The 17,237-nt window shown below is 41.3% G+C and overlaps 1 protein-coding gene across 1 annotated transcript; it reads right to left on the bottom strand.

Moving 5' to 3' along the window:
- Window positions 1-1,744: 1,744 nt before the first annotated feature.
- GSTA4 (glutathione S-transferase alpha 4) lies at window positions 1,745-16,426 on the bottom strand. Its single transcript, XM_053904800.1, has 7 exons — window positions 16,297-16,426; window positions 15,192-15,300; window positions 10,892-10,943; window positions 9,409-9,541; window positions 8,427-8,568; window positions 6,166-6,297; window positions 1,745-2,357 (listed from the first exon to the last, which is right to left on the bottom strand). The coding sequence occupies exons 2-7, from the start codon at window positions 15,276-15,278 to the stop codon at window positions 2,235-2,237; spliced, it is 669 nt and encodes a 222-aa protein (XP_053760775.1). The 5' UTR covers window positions 15,279-15,300; window positions 16,297-16,426; the 3' UTR covers window positions 1,745-2,234.
- Between the last annotated feature and the right edge of the window lie 811 nt (window positions 16,427-17,237).

Raw genomic sequence — 17,237 nt, 5'->3', positions numbered from 1 at the left:
TATTCCAAGGGCTTAGAGATCAACTCCCAGAAGCAAAGGGCAGACCTGTCTTTGGGTGAGGTGATACTGTACTATACACCCCCCATTTTCCTCTTACTGGCTTTTGCTCTTGCTCTCAGGAGCCTAGAGGGAGCCTGGGCCTCTCCCTCAGAAGCAGCAGCCTAGCCCATCATTACTTCTCAGGCTTGCCCGGCACTGTGCCTGCCACCAAGCCATTGCTCCTCCAGCAATTCTAAATATCATAGTGATAACAGAAGCCCACACTGTGTACATGAGAACACAAATAATCACCCTGATGGCTGTACTTGATTTTCCTCTAATAAAACACTGAGGTACTGGCATTGATTAAGATAGACATTAATGATCACCTCATGGCTGCTGTTTGCTTTTTACATCTGGACAAAAAATTCCTCTCCAGTAAGAAATGAGTTTGTCCTAAGACTCTCATCAAAAACTTGCTTTTCCTTAGTTTTTTAATTCTTGAAATATCAGGGGCGCCTGGGTGGCTCAGTCAGTTAAGCGTCCGACTTCAGCTCAGGTGACCATCTCGCGGTCCGTGAGTTCAAGCCCCGTGTCGGGCTCTCGGCTGATGGCTCAGAGCCTGGAGCCTTCTTCCGATTCTGTGTCTCCCTCTCTCTCTGCCCCTCCCCCGTTCATGCTCTGTCTCTCTCTGTCTCATAAATAAATAAAAACGTTAAAAAAATTTTTTTTTAATTCTTGAAATATCAGATACTCTAAAAGCAGCAACTCTTCCTTTTCCAAAGTTACTTCAGCTGTTTACATGTCTATCTCCCTTACCGTGTGGTGGATTTTTCCAGAGCAGGGGCTCTGTTTTGGGATTCTGCCTCCTGACACCCTCCCTGGCATATAATAGGTACTCAGTATCTGAGCAATAAACCAACACATGTTTAAAGCGGTATTAATACAGTGGTATAACAAGGGTATACGTTCTTGGCATAAAAATTATTAAGTATAAAAAGTAAACAGAAAAATGTGTATCATATGATTGCACTATATATACAAAAACTATCAAGAAGAGACATTTGGGGGGTGCCTCTGAGGTGTTGATGATGTTTTATTTCTTGATTTGAATGGTGGTTACATTGGAGTATTCACTTTGTGACAATTCATTATACTTTAAAATTACAATATGCTTACCTTTGTGTGTGTATTATACTTTAATTAGTAAGTTTACTTAAAAATAGGGGCACCTGAGTGGCTCAGTCGGTTAAGCGTCCAACTCTTGGTTTCAGCTCAGGTCATGATCTCACAGTTCATGAGTTCAAGCCCCTCATTGGGCTCTGTGCTGACAGTGTGGGGCCTGCTTGGGATTCTCTCTCTCCCTCTCTCACTGCCCTTCCCCTGCTCTCTCTCTCTCTCAAAATAAATGAATAAACTTTAAAAAAAAGTTTACTTAAAAATAAAAAAAATAAAGGAGTATTAACAAACAGTACTTTTAGTTTTGAAATGCAAAAAGTTACCCGTCTACAAATAACCATTTGGGTAGTAAGAAGATAAATAATATATATTTATATTTTCATATACATGCATCAAATACAACTGGAGGGATATACAAATGATAAGTGTGTTTACCTATGGGGAACAGAACTGGGTAGCTTGGGGGCAGGGCTGAAAAGAACACTTCCAACTCTATACCCTCTTATGCTCTTTTGATTTTTGAACCATGAGAGTGTGTTATAAATTCCAAACAACTTAATTAAAAAAAAAATTCTGGCAACAGGGCGATGATTTATAAATTCTTTATTTTGGCTAATACTGACTGCCTTCATTACTACCACAGACTTATTATAGCAGAGAGGAATTATTCACTAGATATTCTGTTGTTATCAAACAATAAACATTAGGAAAAGATTGGAGGGCATTTAGAATGGGATAAGGAAAGGAGAAAAGAAGCTCAGAGAACATGAGGTCCTGCCCATCCTTGGTATTCAGGAAATGAGTAACCACATCAGATCTAACTTAAATGTCAGCCTCTTCAAAAAGGTTTTCAGAAAAAGGTCACTTAACAATTATTCACTGCACAAAAAAAAAAAAAAAAAAAAAAAAATCAATGATTCTAAAAGAGATCTTGACATGAAAGACCCAACTGAAGAACAATCATACATAGCACCATGACAGAGCTGGGATCGCAGTGGCCCAGCATCAGTGAAGATGCTATTGTGGAGACAGCAATCTCTAGGGACTAGCTCGCACTCACAGATGGGTGTGATGTCTTAGGGCATAAAGATGTTGTAGACGGTTCTCACGTAGATGTCATCTGGAGGAGGCTTCTTCTTGCTGCCAGGTTCAAGGAATTTCTTAATTGTAGGTATATTACTGATTTTCACTGTGAACTCCTGAAAAAGGAAAACACAACAGTTCAAGGTTAACAGCAAAGGTAATAAGTTACTGTGAAAATACAGTTGGGCAAAATGGCCCATGAAAGTTTTTGCAATACATATTTGTTACAGAAACCCAAGCAGAAGTGTTGGTGTGACTATTTACAATCTCTGCCCACAATGGCTGGGATCTATCCAGGCCTTATTCATGCAAACTCACAGCTCAGACCAAAATGTGAATTCTTTTCAGACATAGAAAAATAAAAAAGATACTTAGATTAGGATTATAATACTTGCTTAAAGAGAAAAAAGGAAGGAAAAATCAGTAACTTAAATATACTATTCTACTCAGAGAAAATGCATGAGTCATTTGAATAAAAGTATTTAAAAAAGTCACCATATGGCACAACTGAAATTCAGCTTCCTTGGACTTGTTTTACTCCTATTAGCAAATGGATCCTCTTTATGGCTATGAATGGGAGACGGACAGTAGCATTTTTTACAGCCTGGGGTTCAGACCCCAGATACCAGATATTTACGGAAATCATATTTTCCATTCATACAGTCAAATCTTACCAATTCTCAGTAATTGAGAAGAAAAGTCTATTCGATCTAATAAAAATTTTGAACCATATGAAGAAGTGTATATCTATCATATATAATTATTCTAATAAAATTTTTCAAAGAGGTCATTTATTCAAAAAGTTACTATTTATTAAAAGTCAATAATATACAAAGCATAGCCTTAAGCATGCACACAGAGATACAGAAACATACATACATATTTCACTATTAACAAAAGCTAATAATTATGTCAATTAAAGCTATGTAAATGACAATTTTCTCTTTTTATTACTTATTTTAACTCTTTATATCATCTAATTTCAAATACTATACTAACATTTGGAAACTTGTTCTATAGGATTTATCATTTAAAGGTTTACCTGAGATTCATATTTGTCACATATAATAAAACTTTTGTGACATCTGACTTTTATGCCCTTTAATCAATGCAGGAATGATACTCATTTCAACTTAGATCTGGTGTTAGATTCTAAAGTCCTTTAATACCAAGGGGTCCCTGGGTGACTCAGTCAGTTAAGTGTCTGACTTTAGCTCAGGTCTGGAGCCTGCTTCAGATTCTGTGTTTCCCTTTCTCTCTGTCCCTCCCCTGCTCATGCTTGGTCCCTCTCTCTCTCTCTCTCTCTCTCTCTCAAAAAATAAAATAAACATAAAAAAAAGTGTTTTAATATTGATGCCCAATCTCATCAGAGATTAAAATTGTATTTAGGTACAGCTGCTATGGAAAACAGTAAGGAGGTTCCTCAAAAAATTAAAAATAAAAATACCATACAATCCAGTAATTCCACTACTGAGTATTTACGCAAAGAAAATTAAAACCCTAATTTGAAAAGATATATGCACCCCTGTGCTTATTGTGGTATTATTTATAATAGCCAGATTATGGAAACAACCTAAGTGTCCACCCATAGATGAATGGATAAGGAAGATGTGGATATATAAGATATGTGTTTATATATACAATGGAACACTACTTGGCCATACAAAAGAATGAAATTCTGCCATTTGTGACAACATGGATGGATCTAGAAGGTATTATGCTCAGTGAAATAAGTCAGAAAAAGACAAGTATCATAGGATTTTTCTTATATGTGGGATCTAAAAAATGAAACAAGCAACAGAAACAGACACATAAATAGAGAACAAACTGACAGGTGCCAGAAGGAAGGTGGTGGGGTGGGGGCGGGATAGACAAAACGGGTGGGGTGGGAGATAAAGGCTTCTAGTTATGGAATTAATAAATCATGGGAATGAAAGGTACAACACAGACAATATAGTCTATGACACTGTAATAGCGTTGTATGGGGACAAATGGTAGCTACACTTGTCATGAGCATAGCATGATGTGTGGAGCTGCTGGGTCACGGTGTTGAAACTAACATGGCATTATGTGTCAACTATCCTTCAATATGGAAAAAAAAAAAACCTTGACCCACGTTTCAAAAAATTACATTTACACAGATGTACCTGGGGTTTAAAAATAAGTTGTTAGTGTCATGGATGGAAAATGCCAACAGGTCCCTGAGTTATTTCAGGGACCTACTGGTATGAAAGTCAGGTTAAAGAATGTTCACCCCTGTGTCTACAAGAGGAAATGAACAGGCAGCTAAACAATATAATGGCTACTGCCTTGTTGAAGACTTCTATTCTTCTTTTCCAGGTGTATGTATTTAACTAGTGGTTGTTGTCCTCATAAGTATATCAAAGTGTATTTGCTAGGCTTGGAAAAATTATTATCATTTTTTAAGAAGCATTGGAGATTTTGGAGATCTAGTGTATTTCTCTTGACTTTTGGTAACTTAGTCAAATATGTGCCCATTTGGGTATATAAGGGATTGGCAACCTTTTCCTATAAAGGACCGGTTAGTAAATATTTTAGGTTTTGCAAGCCATATGGTCTCTATCAGAACTATTGAACTCTTGGGGCGCCTGGGTGGCTCAGTTGGTTAAGCATCCGACTTCAGCTCAGGTCACAATCTCGCGGTCCGTGGGTTCAAGCCCCGCGTCGGGCTCTGTGCTGACTGCTCAGAGCCTGAAGCCTGTTTCAGATTCTGTGTCTCCCTCTTTCTCTGACCCTCCCCCGTTCATGCTCTGTCTCTGTCTCAAAAATAAATAAACGTTAAAAAAAAAAAACTACTGAACTCTTGTGGTAGTACAAAAGCAGCTGTAAACAATGTGTGCATGAATGAGCATGGCTTTGTGAAATTCAAACTTTATATAATTTCATGTGTCATGAAATACTATTCTTCTGATGTTTTTTTTCAACCACTTAAATATGTAAAAATTGGGGTACCTGGTTGGTTCAGTCGGAGGAGTGTGTGACTCTTGATCTTGGGGTCATGAGTTCAAGCCCCATGTTGGGTGTAGAGATTTCTTAAAAATAAATAAAACTTTAAAAAAAAATGTAAAAACCATTCTTAGCTCAGGGACCATACACAAACAGGTGGCAGGGTTGATCTGACCCGGAGGCTGCAGTTTGCCAAACCCCCATATAGAGGAAACCCACTGGACCTGGAGATAAAAGGCTAAGGTCCTAGACAGAACTGAGGCTCACTAACTAGGCCATCTTGGCTGCTGACTTCCTGACCTTGGGTCTCTATTTCCTCGTATCTACACCAAAGGTGCTGGATGAGATTAGTTGTTTAAAGCCCTTTTCTGCTTTGAAGTTCCATGATCAGTCTTACCAGAATAATACTGAGGAATAAGTGGAGACACACACAAGTCTCTCCTTGGATTTTCCAAGAAGGGGAATGTATGGTGGGAACTCTCTGGAGTGATATTCAGTGAGCCTCTTACTTGTTTTCAGAACTCAGGCTGGGACATTTCCAATTCAAGAGCACCTACTATTTCTGAAAATCGGGAGCCACATCCTGACAAGGAGACTGTTTTTGGTGTTGACCCTGAAGCCCTCCTGTCAGTATATATACGGCATGGACAGATGAGGAACACCTCATCCCTGAGATTACCCCTAAGGCAAGTTTGTTAGCAAACTGTGTATGTGATTTGTTTCAAGAGCGTAGTTATGGGACAAAACTTAGGTAAAACTGCTTTCACAGATATGTTATCTTCCAGCTCGTAAGATCTGGGAACCAGAAAAACCATTTCAAGTTTCTACTTTCATTTCATTTTACTAACCAGAATCTAAAAAAGGACACATGCACCCCTAGCCAACCAACTAACAGATATTGAAGGAAGGAAGGTCTAACAGATCTGGACCAATCTTCTAAAACATGGTTTTATTTACCTGGAGGTGAGGAAATGCAGATAGGATATTGGGGATTTTCTCTTCTAGAGCCAAAATGGTTTGGAGTAGAATCACGTCCGCAAGGCTCAGCTGGTTACCAACGAGAAACCTTTGCCCATGATCCCTTAAAACCTGCAGGATATAAATGTTTTGCATTGCTAACAATTCTTTACACAGAGAAACTGATGAAACTATTGAGTCAGTGCAGTATCTCTGCATATAAGTAATACCAAGAGGAGGATCCCTATATCAGAGAGAGAGAACACACAAAGGGTGTAGACACAGAAGTACCATTAAATACTTGCTTTATATCAAACACTGAAAAGGGGAAGAAAATCTGAATTCTAGATTTAGCATTCAGTGCTTTAAAAGGACACATCTATTCCATAAATGTATCCTACAGAAATGATTAGAGGTGACAGATGCAGGAGGTTGGGGGACGTCATGTAAGTCAGCAACAGGTCCCCTCCAAGGACTCTAATCTCACTTGCTGACTCCGTATTTCTACAAACATGGGGACCTGCAGTCATCAACTAGACATGACCATAAAAAAAGCAGGTTTCCGAGGTGCCTGGGTAGATTAGTCCCTTAACTGTCCGACTTTGGCTCAGGTTATGATCTCACAGTTCGTGAGTTCGAGCCCCACGTCAGGCTCTGTGTTGACAGCTCAGAGCCTAGAGCCTGCTCCGGATTCTGTTTCTCCCTCTCTCTTTCTCTGCCCCTCCCCTGCTCACAACCTGTCTCTGTCTCTCAAAAATAAACATTGAAAAAAAAAATTTTTTTAATAAAGCAGGCTTCCTGTCACAACTTCCAAGACAGAGAAAACTAAAAGCACAAGGGCTCATCTTGATTCCCGTTGTGAGGGCAACATGTCGCTTCAGAGATTCATAGGGATAGATGAGGAGGAGGAGGAAGCAAGGAACAGTGGTAAAAAAGGGAGGGATTGGGGCGCCTGGGTGGCTAAGTTGGTTGGGCGACCGACTTCGGCTCAGGTAGTGATCTCTAGGTTTGTGAGTTCGAGCACCGCGTCGGGCTCGGTGGTGACAGCTCAGAGCCTACTTCAGATTCGGTGACTCCCCCTCTCTCTACCCTGCCCCTGCTCACGCTCTGTGTGTCTCTCTCTCAGTAATAAATAAAAGTTAAAAAAAAAAAAAATAAGAAAGAAAGAAAAGGGGGGATCTCCTTTGTAGTGAACTCTTAGATGCCCATAAGTGAGTATGAATGCATGCAAGGTGTGTGTGTGTGTGTGGGGGGGGGGGTTGGCGGGGTGTCAGACAGGGGCTCTACATACAACTCCAAATCAAGTATAGCTACTGGAGCCAGAGTGGGAGAGCATAGTGAATCCAGAATTGCAGTCAGAGGCCAGGATTCCCAATCCTGGCTCCCCACATTAGGCATGTTGTTCAGTCTCTCTGTGATTCCATTCCATATGTGTAAAAAACAATAAAAATTAAAAAAAATAAAGCTAAAAATTTTTAGCTCATGTATGTATTAGGAGCCCTGATTCAGTCTGGGCCATAGGAATTTAAGAACCAGCAGTGACCTCTCACCAAGGCACCTCTTCCTCCCTTGTCACACATTTCTACATTATCACATTTTACATTTGCAAAGTGCCTGTGGGTGAGAGATCATGAAACCAAGTGACCGAAAAACCCAGAGAATACCTCTCCTTCTTAAATCTAATTCTACAAAGATGGCCAGAGATTTGCCAATTCTGTACGTTTACACTCTCTTCTTTTTTTTAACCGAAACATTTAAAACAATTGCTCTTAGTTGAGAAAAACAGGAGTCTGAAGCCCAGTAAAGCAGATATATTAACAAGATGAGGAAAATAACAAAACAGGAAGCAAAGAGAGCAAACGGGAGAGAAATAAAACAATGGTCTTCTCATCATACCAAACTATCAGGTAGGATGTTGGTATACAATGGCCCTTCCTCAAATGTTCATGGGATGAAAGAAGGTAGGAATTAGGCAGTTTCTGCTTTTCTGCATCTTACACAGGGTGGGCACCCGGTGAACAATAATGCACACATGTGGTGAACCCATGTTTTTTCCAGACTTCCGAGTAACATGGTCCAAGTAGAGCCTGAGGGGCTTCAAGACACCCTGGCTTTGCTCTGACAGCTACTGTCAGCTCTCGGGAATCCCCGAGGTTAGTCCAGCAGGCTCCCCTTTCCACTGCCCAGAGCAGAGCGGGGCATCAGTGACAGCTCCCTTGTAGTCTGGTCATGCTGTGTTTGTGAGTTGCTCCGCCACCTACCTTTTCAAACACAGGAAAGTATCTAATTATAGCCTTCTGGGCCATGTTAACCACTTCCTTTTGTTGATCATCTGGTTTTAGGAAAGGATGCATGATAATCAGTTCCAGCAGATCTAGCGTCCCCTCCACATACATGTCAATCCTTAAAATAACAACAAAGAAAAGTTATCTCAGTTTCCCCTTCTTTGAACTCATCGGCTTCCACAACTAAGAATTCAGAGTGCTTTTCTCTTAAGGCTCTGGCAACTTAAGGACCCGGGAGCATTTATCTATACGTGGCTCAAGAGCAAAGATGCAAAGCCAATTTTAGCTGTAATTCAAAAAAATCTGTCACAGATCAGAAAGCAAATAGCCATGACATCCCCCTCTCCAGGGACCCTAATTGTGTATCCTTACTCCAGAACCCACGCTTGGTGTGGGTGGAATTTCACATTTATAAAAACAGTGGCTATCATTTATGGAATGCTTGGTATGTACCAGGCATGGTGCTAAACACTCCACCCAATATTTCATTGACTCCATTATCCATATTAATTGACTTTCATTATCAGGCATATGATATTAATATATTGTACAGGACACTCGGCAGGACTGTGGAACTCAGCCATTTTGATTTATATATCAAAAATATAATCCAAATTATAATCAAGGTACAGTATTCCTGACCTTGAATGTCATGGCAGCCTCCTGTTCTTAATACTCTGTGATATTAAATTTGCAAGAAAGGTAAAAAGCAATATCAAAGCATTTAAACCTGTTGAAACCTGAAACAATCACACCCCAAATAGAGGATCTAGTATCTGAACTCAATTCTTCTCTATTGTTTTGCCCAGACTCTCTGTGCTGATTTTCCAACTGGTTTTTGTTCCCGGTTTACTCTAATGATACAAGACATAAAGGAGACGGGGCGTGCTGTAGAGACTGCTAATCGGCTGAGGTCTCAGTAAGTGACAATAGAGAACACTTGAGAGGGCCATAGTACAGAGTTCTCTCCTTGAGGTCCTTGCCAAACAGGTGGTGCTTCTCTGCTATGTAGTGAAGGATGCTGCGGGTCTGCACCAACTTCATCCCGTCAATTTCAACCATTGGCACTTGCTGGAACAGCAGGTGGTTACCTGAGAATGGAAGCCCAGAGTTAAAACTGATCTCTTCCCTGTCCCCCAACCCCTGAACATGCCCTATTGAATGAAAAGGGACGGTGGAGCCAGAGCCTTGGGAACAGTGGAAAGCTCCCTGATGACAGATGACATCAACTTCATGCAGGGTAGCAGACTGAACTGCCAAAGAAGCCTGAAAACAAGCCCTGTTCAAAACCTTCCCTTTTCATGTTCATACCAGCAAAAGTGCCCAACAGTCATGACAAGGGGCAGGAGAGAATGTGGGGAAGATATTTCTTCAGAGCTGCACTGGCCAACCCAGTCAGTAGTCAGTAGCTGCATGTGTCTAGTTAAACGTACACTTAAATTAATCAAAATTTTGACAAATTTAGAATTAATTCCTTAAGCATGCTAGACACATTGCAAGTGCTCAGTAGGCATGTATGGCTAGTGGCTATGACACCAGACTGGGAACAGAACATTTCCATCACTGTAGAATGTTCTATCGATTGCACTGCTTTAAACAATCTGATCATAAAACCTACGTCACCGACTGAGACTCATGTGTACTCACCGGGCTTTCTGTTCCACAGCCACAGACCACGTACTACCAAGTCTGCTGTCATGGATCAAAAACCAACCACTTGCTTTTTTCAACAAAACTGTGTCAACACTTTCCACATACTAAGCCCTGGGGAGAGATGCAAATGTAGGATACAGCCTAGCCCTCAAGGAGCTCACAGATTGGGGGTACATGAGTGTCTGGGGAAAATGATTACTCAACACATGCCTAGTGACATGAGGCCAGTGTCACACAGGAAGAGGGACATTACAGTTGGTCCCTCTTGAGGCAGCCTTCAGTTGGGTCTAGAGACCCTGCTGATGGCTGGGAGGGAGGCTACTTACAGAGTCACTAGGTATTCCTTATGGAGCCTGGGCATAGAGGGAGTGGGGCTGATCAGGAGTTTAAGGTGGGGGGACTTTCATTGAATTCATTTCTGTTTAGTATTCACTGCAAATATGCGGCCCAGTTTAAATGAGGACTTCTGTTTGCATACTCAAGCAGGCACTGATGGCTCAGATAATTTGGAGCTAGGTGGGGAAGATGAAGAGGGAAGGTATGAAGGAGAGGAAAAAAAGCGGGATAAGAGGGGGGCAGAGAGAGGAGAAAGGGATGGAGAAAGGCTGTTCACCTGATGGTTCACTCCCTTTAGCTCTCAGAGAAGAGCAATTTCAGCTATTTTCCCCCCTGGTGTTAGGATACTGTTGAGAGTTCAGTGTAAGCAGCATCTTTGACCTTCCACATAAATATTGGTTCTTAAAAGAAAAATCAGCATTACCAAACAGTTGTTTCACTTCCATACTCACCATCCTGCAACTTCTGTAACTGTTCTTTTGTTTCTAAGAATTCTTCATCAAACTAAATTAAAAAAAAAAAAAAAAAGATATCCCCCATGAAGGCACATATCATTACAGGATCAGGACTGAAAATACCAAGTTAAACTGTCTCAGAAGCAGAAGGAGCACACTTAGCACCCACATCTTGGTTTCCCTGTATCACTAAAAGAAACCTGGACTCCTGGGAGAAAAGGTTGATGCTAATACATCAGAAAGCAAGGAAGAGCTCAAAGACCAATGAGATATGGCAAAGGCAAAGGCAGGCAGGACCCTACCTGAAGGGGAGTCCTTAGCCAAATTAGGGACAATTCAAGCATCAGACAGGTAATGTCACTTAAGGATCATCACACACTCTAATAAAAAAAAATCCCTGTGTCCTTAAGTGATGATATTCAACAAGGCAGAAGGAAAAGCTTCTTTTTTTTTTTTTTTTACAGAAGAATTAGTGCTAATGATACAATTAGAAAATCACCAATTTGTAACCTACAATGTAACAACTGATTCTGAAAAGGATCAAAATGGATGCTGAAATCACTGCCTTACGGGGAACAGAATATTCAAACAACCTTAAAGTATCAGCCCACAAGTTAATTATGACAAAGGAAAAAAGCATCTTTGTGGTGGAAAGATTTGGAGATCACACCATCTATCTAACCAAGTGGTCAAACTTAGCTCCCCATTGGGGGACACTGAGACAGTGTGTGCTTCCTGCCGTGACAGTGAGAAGGGCACAATAACACTGTAAAAAATACTGCCAGATCTAACTGCAAGGTGAAAATCAGGCAAATCCAGGACGCGGGGTATTCTGTAACAAAAATGGCTGAGACTCTTTCAAACCTACAGAAAACTTGTTTCCTTTTGTTTTGCTTGTGTTTAAGTTTCTCCTGAGCGTGCAACATCTGTGAACAGGTTCGAGGGATCCGCCTCTGCCATTCCCACTCTGCAGTCTTTACCACTTATCTGGCTCTCCTTTCCTAGACTAACTTTCACTTCCCAACTGAAAGTGTGAGCTCCATTCTCCAAGGACAAATCTTTATTTAAGAGATTAGACTTTAGTTAGGTAGCCCTCCTCTGATAATTCTTCTAGATGGAATTTGGTTACCAAGTTGTGTGGGAGTTCATGAGTCAGTTTCTCCTTTATACACTTCTTTGCGGTTTCCCTCCACACTGGCTGGAAGGTGGGTTCAGGACCTGCTGGGCTAATTCCTCTACCTCACCTGCCTGCCCACTGCAACTGGTCTAGGGGAGGTGGGTTACGTGACCCACTTTCTTTTTTGTAGAACTTAATTAGGGTTGGCTTTCTACTGCTGTCACCAAGAATCTTGACTCATACACAGGAGAGTAGGAGGCATGAGGTAGAATGAGGATTGGAAGAGAGAAGATTTGGGAAAAGATTATATTAAAGGTACAAATAAGATATCCATTGCAAACCTATTCAATAAGACAGAACTGCAAACTCAGAAGCATGCAGGGAAAAGGTAGGTGACATCAATAAGCCAACCAGGTTCAGGTCACAGGACCAAGAATTTTTTTCACTATCTTATTAACATAATTAGAAAACATATCCTGAGACAATGGGGGAATAATGGGGACTGTGATGAACTAGAAAGGACCATCTATGGTGGCAGTCCTTCCTTACTTAGTCAGACTTAGTAATTACTTGCCCTCTGAAAATGAGGGTCCAGTATCAATCAGATCTTCAAATTTCTCAAGAGAAGTCAGAAGTCAGAATTTGTATATAAAAGTGATATCAACTCACTTAGAAAACTGTAAAACACTATATGGTGAGTTATAATGATATGCAAAGAAACCAAAACTAAAACCAACCAAACAACACAAAACCGCAAACCCCAAAACCCTCATGTATCATCTTTGGAGGTTACTACGGTAACGTCTAATTATTCTGAAAATCGATAAAGAGACTATATCAAGCATTTACCTTACTCTTCCCATATGAGCTGTAGTTCAAAGTAATTAAATAGTTAAGTGAAAAATTACTCTTCAGAAAAGAAACACAGTTAATAAATTCAGATAAAATGATAGACAGAAATAGAAAAAGCACCATTTTGTTATCCCTAACAATGGTGATGAAAATAGCTGCTAAAACCACTAGTTGAGAAGGTGATGGAGGAAACTTTATGCATGGATCCAGCCTGACGTCACCGGAACGCACTGATCAAGCTGGCGTTGCTGAAAAGGAGACAGTCAAACATCATGCATCCCTGGATGTCGTATAATAAAAATATGCACCCAGTATCCCTGTGATGGAGTCTGGTAGGGAAAAAAAAAAAAGATTTAGAGATAGAAAGAAAAAAAGGAGCCTGGATTTGACCATATCTCTGGGTCTAACTAGTTTACAGGAAACACAGAGAATAAAAGAGTATGTTGAAATGAGGGTAAGTCAGTCAAATCCAGAATGGGGGAAATTCTACAGGGTAGTTTCTTCCACAAATAAATGGCACTAAAAACAGATGCAGACACTTAGCACTCAGCTGTTGGCTGCTAATACCATTTGCTAATAAAAGGGACCAGGGCTCCTTGGAAAAATACCAATTTCTAAGGCCAGGGCAAGGAAAATACAAGATGAGCCTGAAGCATCTTGTAGTGTCAGAAAGTAAGAAAGAGCTAAAGGGAAAAAAAGAAAAGGGAGGATGAAGTCATGTGCACACTTGTGACGCAGGAGCCAACGTGAAAGAGCTAATGGCCAAAGTGGGACAATTTGAGCAAGAAAACATTATTGGATTATAACCCAAAGCACAAAATAAATACTAAAGTCCATACTGATAAAAATAAATGATTGAATAGATAAATGGACAAGAAAAAACCCAAATCTCCCTTATGTAAGAATTCTAAACACAGATGCCGCCCCCTCCAGGAGGTAGAGTTTAATTCCCATCCTTTTAAGCGTGGGCTGAACTTAATGACTCGTTTCCAAAAAATAAAGGGAACAAATCCTTTTACAATGAAGAAACCTGGCAGACACCGTCTTAGCCAAATGACCAAGGTTAACAGCACCAGTGATATACTCATGTTAATATCAGCCCTAATATGATACAATGAGAAAGGCATTTCTCCTCTGTGCTATTCTTCCCCAAAACCTCAAAACCCAGTCCAACTATGAGAAAACTTCAAACAAACCTAAACTATGGAGAATTCTACAAAAAACCTGACCAATACTTTTCAAAACTGTCAAGGTCGTGAAATAAAAGACAGACTGAGAAACTGTCACAGGTTGAGACTAAGGAAACATAGTGACTAAGTATAATGTGGGATCCTGGAAGAGTAAAGGACATTATTGGCAAAACTAATTAAATTCAAATAGTCTGTAGTTTAGTCATGCACCAATGTTAATTTCTTAGTTTTGACATGATTATGTAAGACGATATCATCAGGAGGGACTGAGTGGCTATTAATGGAACACTGTGCACTGTCTTCATAACTTCGCTATAAATTTAAAATTATTCCCAAGTATAAAGTTTATTTTTAAAAAATGCAGAGGAAATTGTTACATATTTAAAAAATCCTGAAAGAAACCTAAGCAAATGCGATGTGTGGGCATGATATAGATCCAGACTGGAATAAACTTACTATAAAAAGACCTGTTTGAAGTAATCAGACTGTTAAGATATTAGTAAAGAACTGCTAATTTTGTTGGGTGATATTATGGTATTGTGGTTATGTATTAAAATCCTTACCTTTTAGAGATAAAAACTACAATACTCCCACAAAACAAATGGAGGAGATGGATGAAACAAGATTAGCACAAAGCAAATGACAATTGAAAATGGGTGAGGGAAATTTATGCCAATGGTTTCCCAACCTTTGTAACCCATTAGAACATTTCCATAAATAAGAAACTAAAAGAATAGAACAAAAAGACAAAACCACCGTGGGCCAAAGCCTACACATATGCAGAGGAAGGCTGCCAGTTAGAAGCCATTGAAGAGGAAATTTACCTATAGCTTGTATAATTAAGAAAAGTTGTAACTGGCAAATTTCAGGTTCATTCCTCTTCTCCTTATTAATACTTCTTGGTGGTAGATCAGAAGCCAATGATTAAGTAAAAGTGGAAAGTAAAACAGATTTCCATTAACCACATTCCATTTATAAAGAAAAACCCCTTTTGACTCAACCAAGGAATCTTCTGACTCAACCAAGCATGTCTGTGTTGGGTGGGGGAGAGGGCTAGAACAGGACTCCGCCATTTATGTTTTCCTCAAAAGTCTCAAAGTTGTACAACAAATCTGTGAAGAAACAGCATAGAGGGTACCTCGACTCCAGCGGCAGCTAAAACCCATCTTACGGACTCCATCCGGCCTCTTCCGTTGGGATAGTGGAGCTTGGGCTTTGCTGCCATGATGGCCTTTCAGAAAAGGTTTCTGAAAAAAACAAATACGCAGCTCCTCGCACACCAGCAGTCTTATTTCTCTTATTTCGAGTCTTCAACCCCGGTGCTCACGGGCTAAACGAATATTCAGGATTTTGGCAAAGGAAGTCGGTTTTGCTTTTTGTTTTCGTTTTTTTTTTTTCCTTTATGACTGCGTTTTCGCTCACTCAATGAAAACATACCACCATTTTCAAATATTAAAAGAAACAACCACTTGACTTCCATACCATTTCTATTTATGATCTCTTATTCTGGATCTTGGGAAGCTGGGGCCATTTGTTGTAAAGACATCCTAGCCAGCAGTACGGTACTTCCCCGATTCAGAACATCATACACTTTGACCTTGAAAAGCTTAATTTTCTCAAATTCGGTCTGGTGAGGCAAGGTGCGGAGGGCCGCGGAGAATTAATTATGCACTCTGGAACCCTTGCAAGAATTCATGTTTTCACATGCATCGTCATATGTGATTATTACAGCTATTGAGAGATGGGCCGGCCGAGCATTACTATTGTCTGCAAAATGTGCGTCGGTCTTCCAGCCTGCGGTAGCTTCCCCGGGGTCCCGCACGTCCCCCGCCACAGCTGGGAGGTGAGCCTCGGGCCTCGGGAATGCGCCCAGGCCACGGACTCGACCACCCGAGACTAGACTCCTAGTCTACTAGGACTGGGCTACTCCGGTCCCCGCTCAGCCCACGGAAACCCAAAGCTAGCCCACGAGCTAGCCTTCCACGGAAACCAGTGGGTTCGGATTCCGCAGAGCGGGTTAATAAAAATACGCACGCTGAGCCAAGAATGACTCCAGCCCCAGCCAAGAGGGCCACGTCTGCCCAGAAGGAGGCGGAGGCGCCAAAGGACGGGTGGGAGGGAGATGAGAAGGACTGAATGGGTGCTGGGAGAGAGTTGGGACGCACGGTGGAGGAAGAGACTCGGGGCCAGGGAGTGGAGGGCGAAGGGGATGGGCGGGTGGGAGCGGCAGGAGGGAGACAGACCTGGAGTCCGCTAGGAGCACCCGGAGCCTCACAAAGCGCTCTGCCAGCTGTCTGCAGCGAGGCGGGACCAGCTGGCCGCGAGCTGGCGCTCCGGTGGGCGAGGCTGGGAAGTCTCACCAATAGAGACGGCAGTGTTTAGCATGCTCCACCCATCTGCAAGGCATTCTGGATAATATGAAAATAGTCCAAATTCGAGACAGTTAGCGCCAATTTTAGCGTTTTGAGGAATTAAGTAGACTTTAAGATGTTAGTTAGATTAGGACTTTAGTTAAAAAATCCTTTTAGAGGCCCGGTACCATTAGAGTGACTCGGCCTATGCGTAAAGTTAAAAATCTCTTTAGGTTTATATAGCTCTTGCGCGCCCCCAGCGCCTCGGATGTGAGGGCGATCTGGCTGCGACATCTGTCACCCCATTGATCGCCAGGGTTGATTCGGCTGATCTGGCTGGCTAGGCGGGTGTCCCCTTCCTCCCTCACCGCTCCATGTGCGTCCCTCCCGAAGCTGCGCGCTCGGTCGAAGAGGACGACCTTCCCCGATAGAGGAGGACCGTTCTTCGGTCAAGGGTATACGAGTAGCTGCGCTCCCCTGCTAGAACCTCCAAACAAGCTCTCAAGGTCCATTTGTAGGAGAACGTAGGGTAGTCAAGCTTCCAAGACTCCAGACACATCCAAATGAGGCGCTGCACGTGGCAGTCTGCCTTTCTTTTGAGACGACAACCCCTACCAAATATTTTAATAAATAGCAACTACAAACTTTTAATAAGGGCAACGTCTTGTAAATTCATATAATAGGTATAGCTAATATTTGAAGGCTCTTAAAATAAGCAAAGTACCCTACAAGAGAACAAAAGGCATTACATAAACATACTATTATTAAACAGAACCCATGTGTTATTAAACAGAACTTAAATTCTCTCATTTCATTTTGTGTATGTATACTAA

This window comes from Panthera pardus, unplaced genomic scaffold, assembly GCF_024362965.1.
Source record: "Panthera pardus isolate Hobbes unplaced genomic scaffold, ASM2436296v1 HiC_scaffold_17, whole genome shotgun sequence".
In the NCBI taxonomy this organism is placed as follows: Eukaryota; Metazoa; Chordata; class Mammalia; order Carnivora; family Felidae; genus Panthera; species Panthera pardus.
Note: the sequence above shows the minus strand (reverse complement) of the source record. Positions and strands in the feature narration are given on the sequence as shown.

Bases quoted from the DNA above. Each gene is read 5' to 3' on its own strand.
- GSTA4 (XM_053904800.1), bottom strand. From the start codon at position 15,278: ATGGCAGCAAAGCCCAAGCTCCACTATCCCAACGGAAGAGGCCGGATG. The intron at 10,944-15,191 runs GTACCCTCTATG...TTTTTAATTTAG, and splicing joins TAGCTGCCGCTGGAGTCGAG to TTTGATGAAGAATTCTTAGA. The intron at 9,542-10,891 runs GTGAGTATGGAA...TTCCATTCTCAG, and splicing joins GTTACAGAAGTTGCAGGATG to GTAACCACCTGCTGTTCCAG.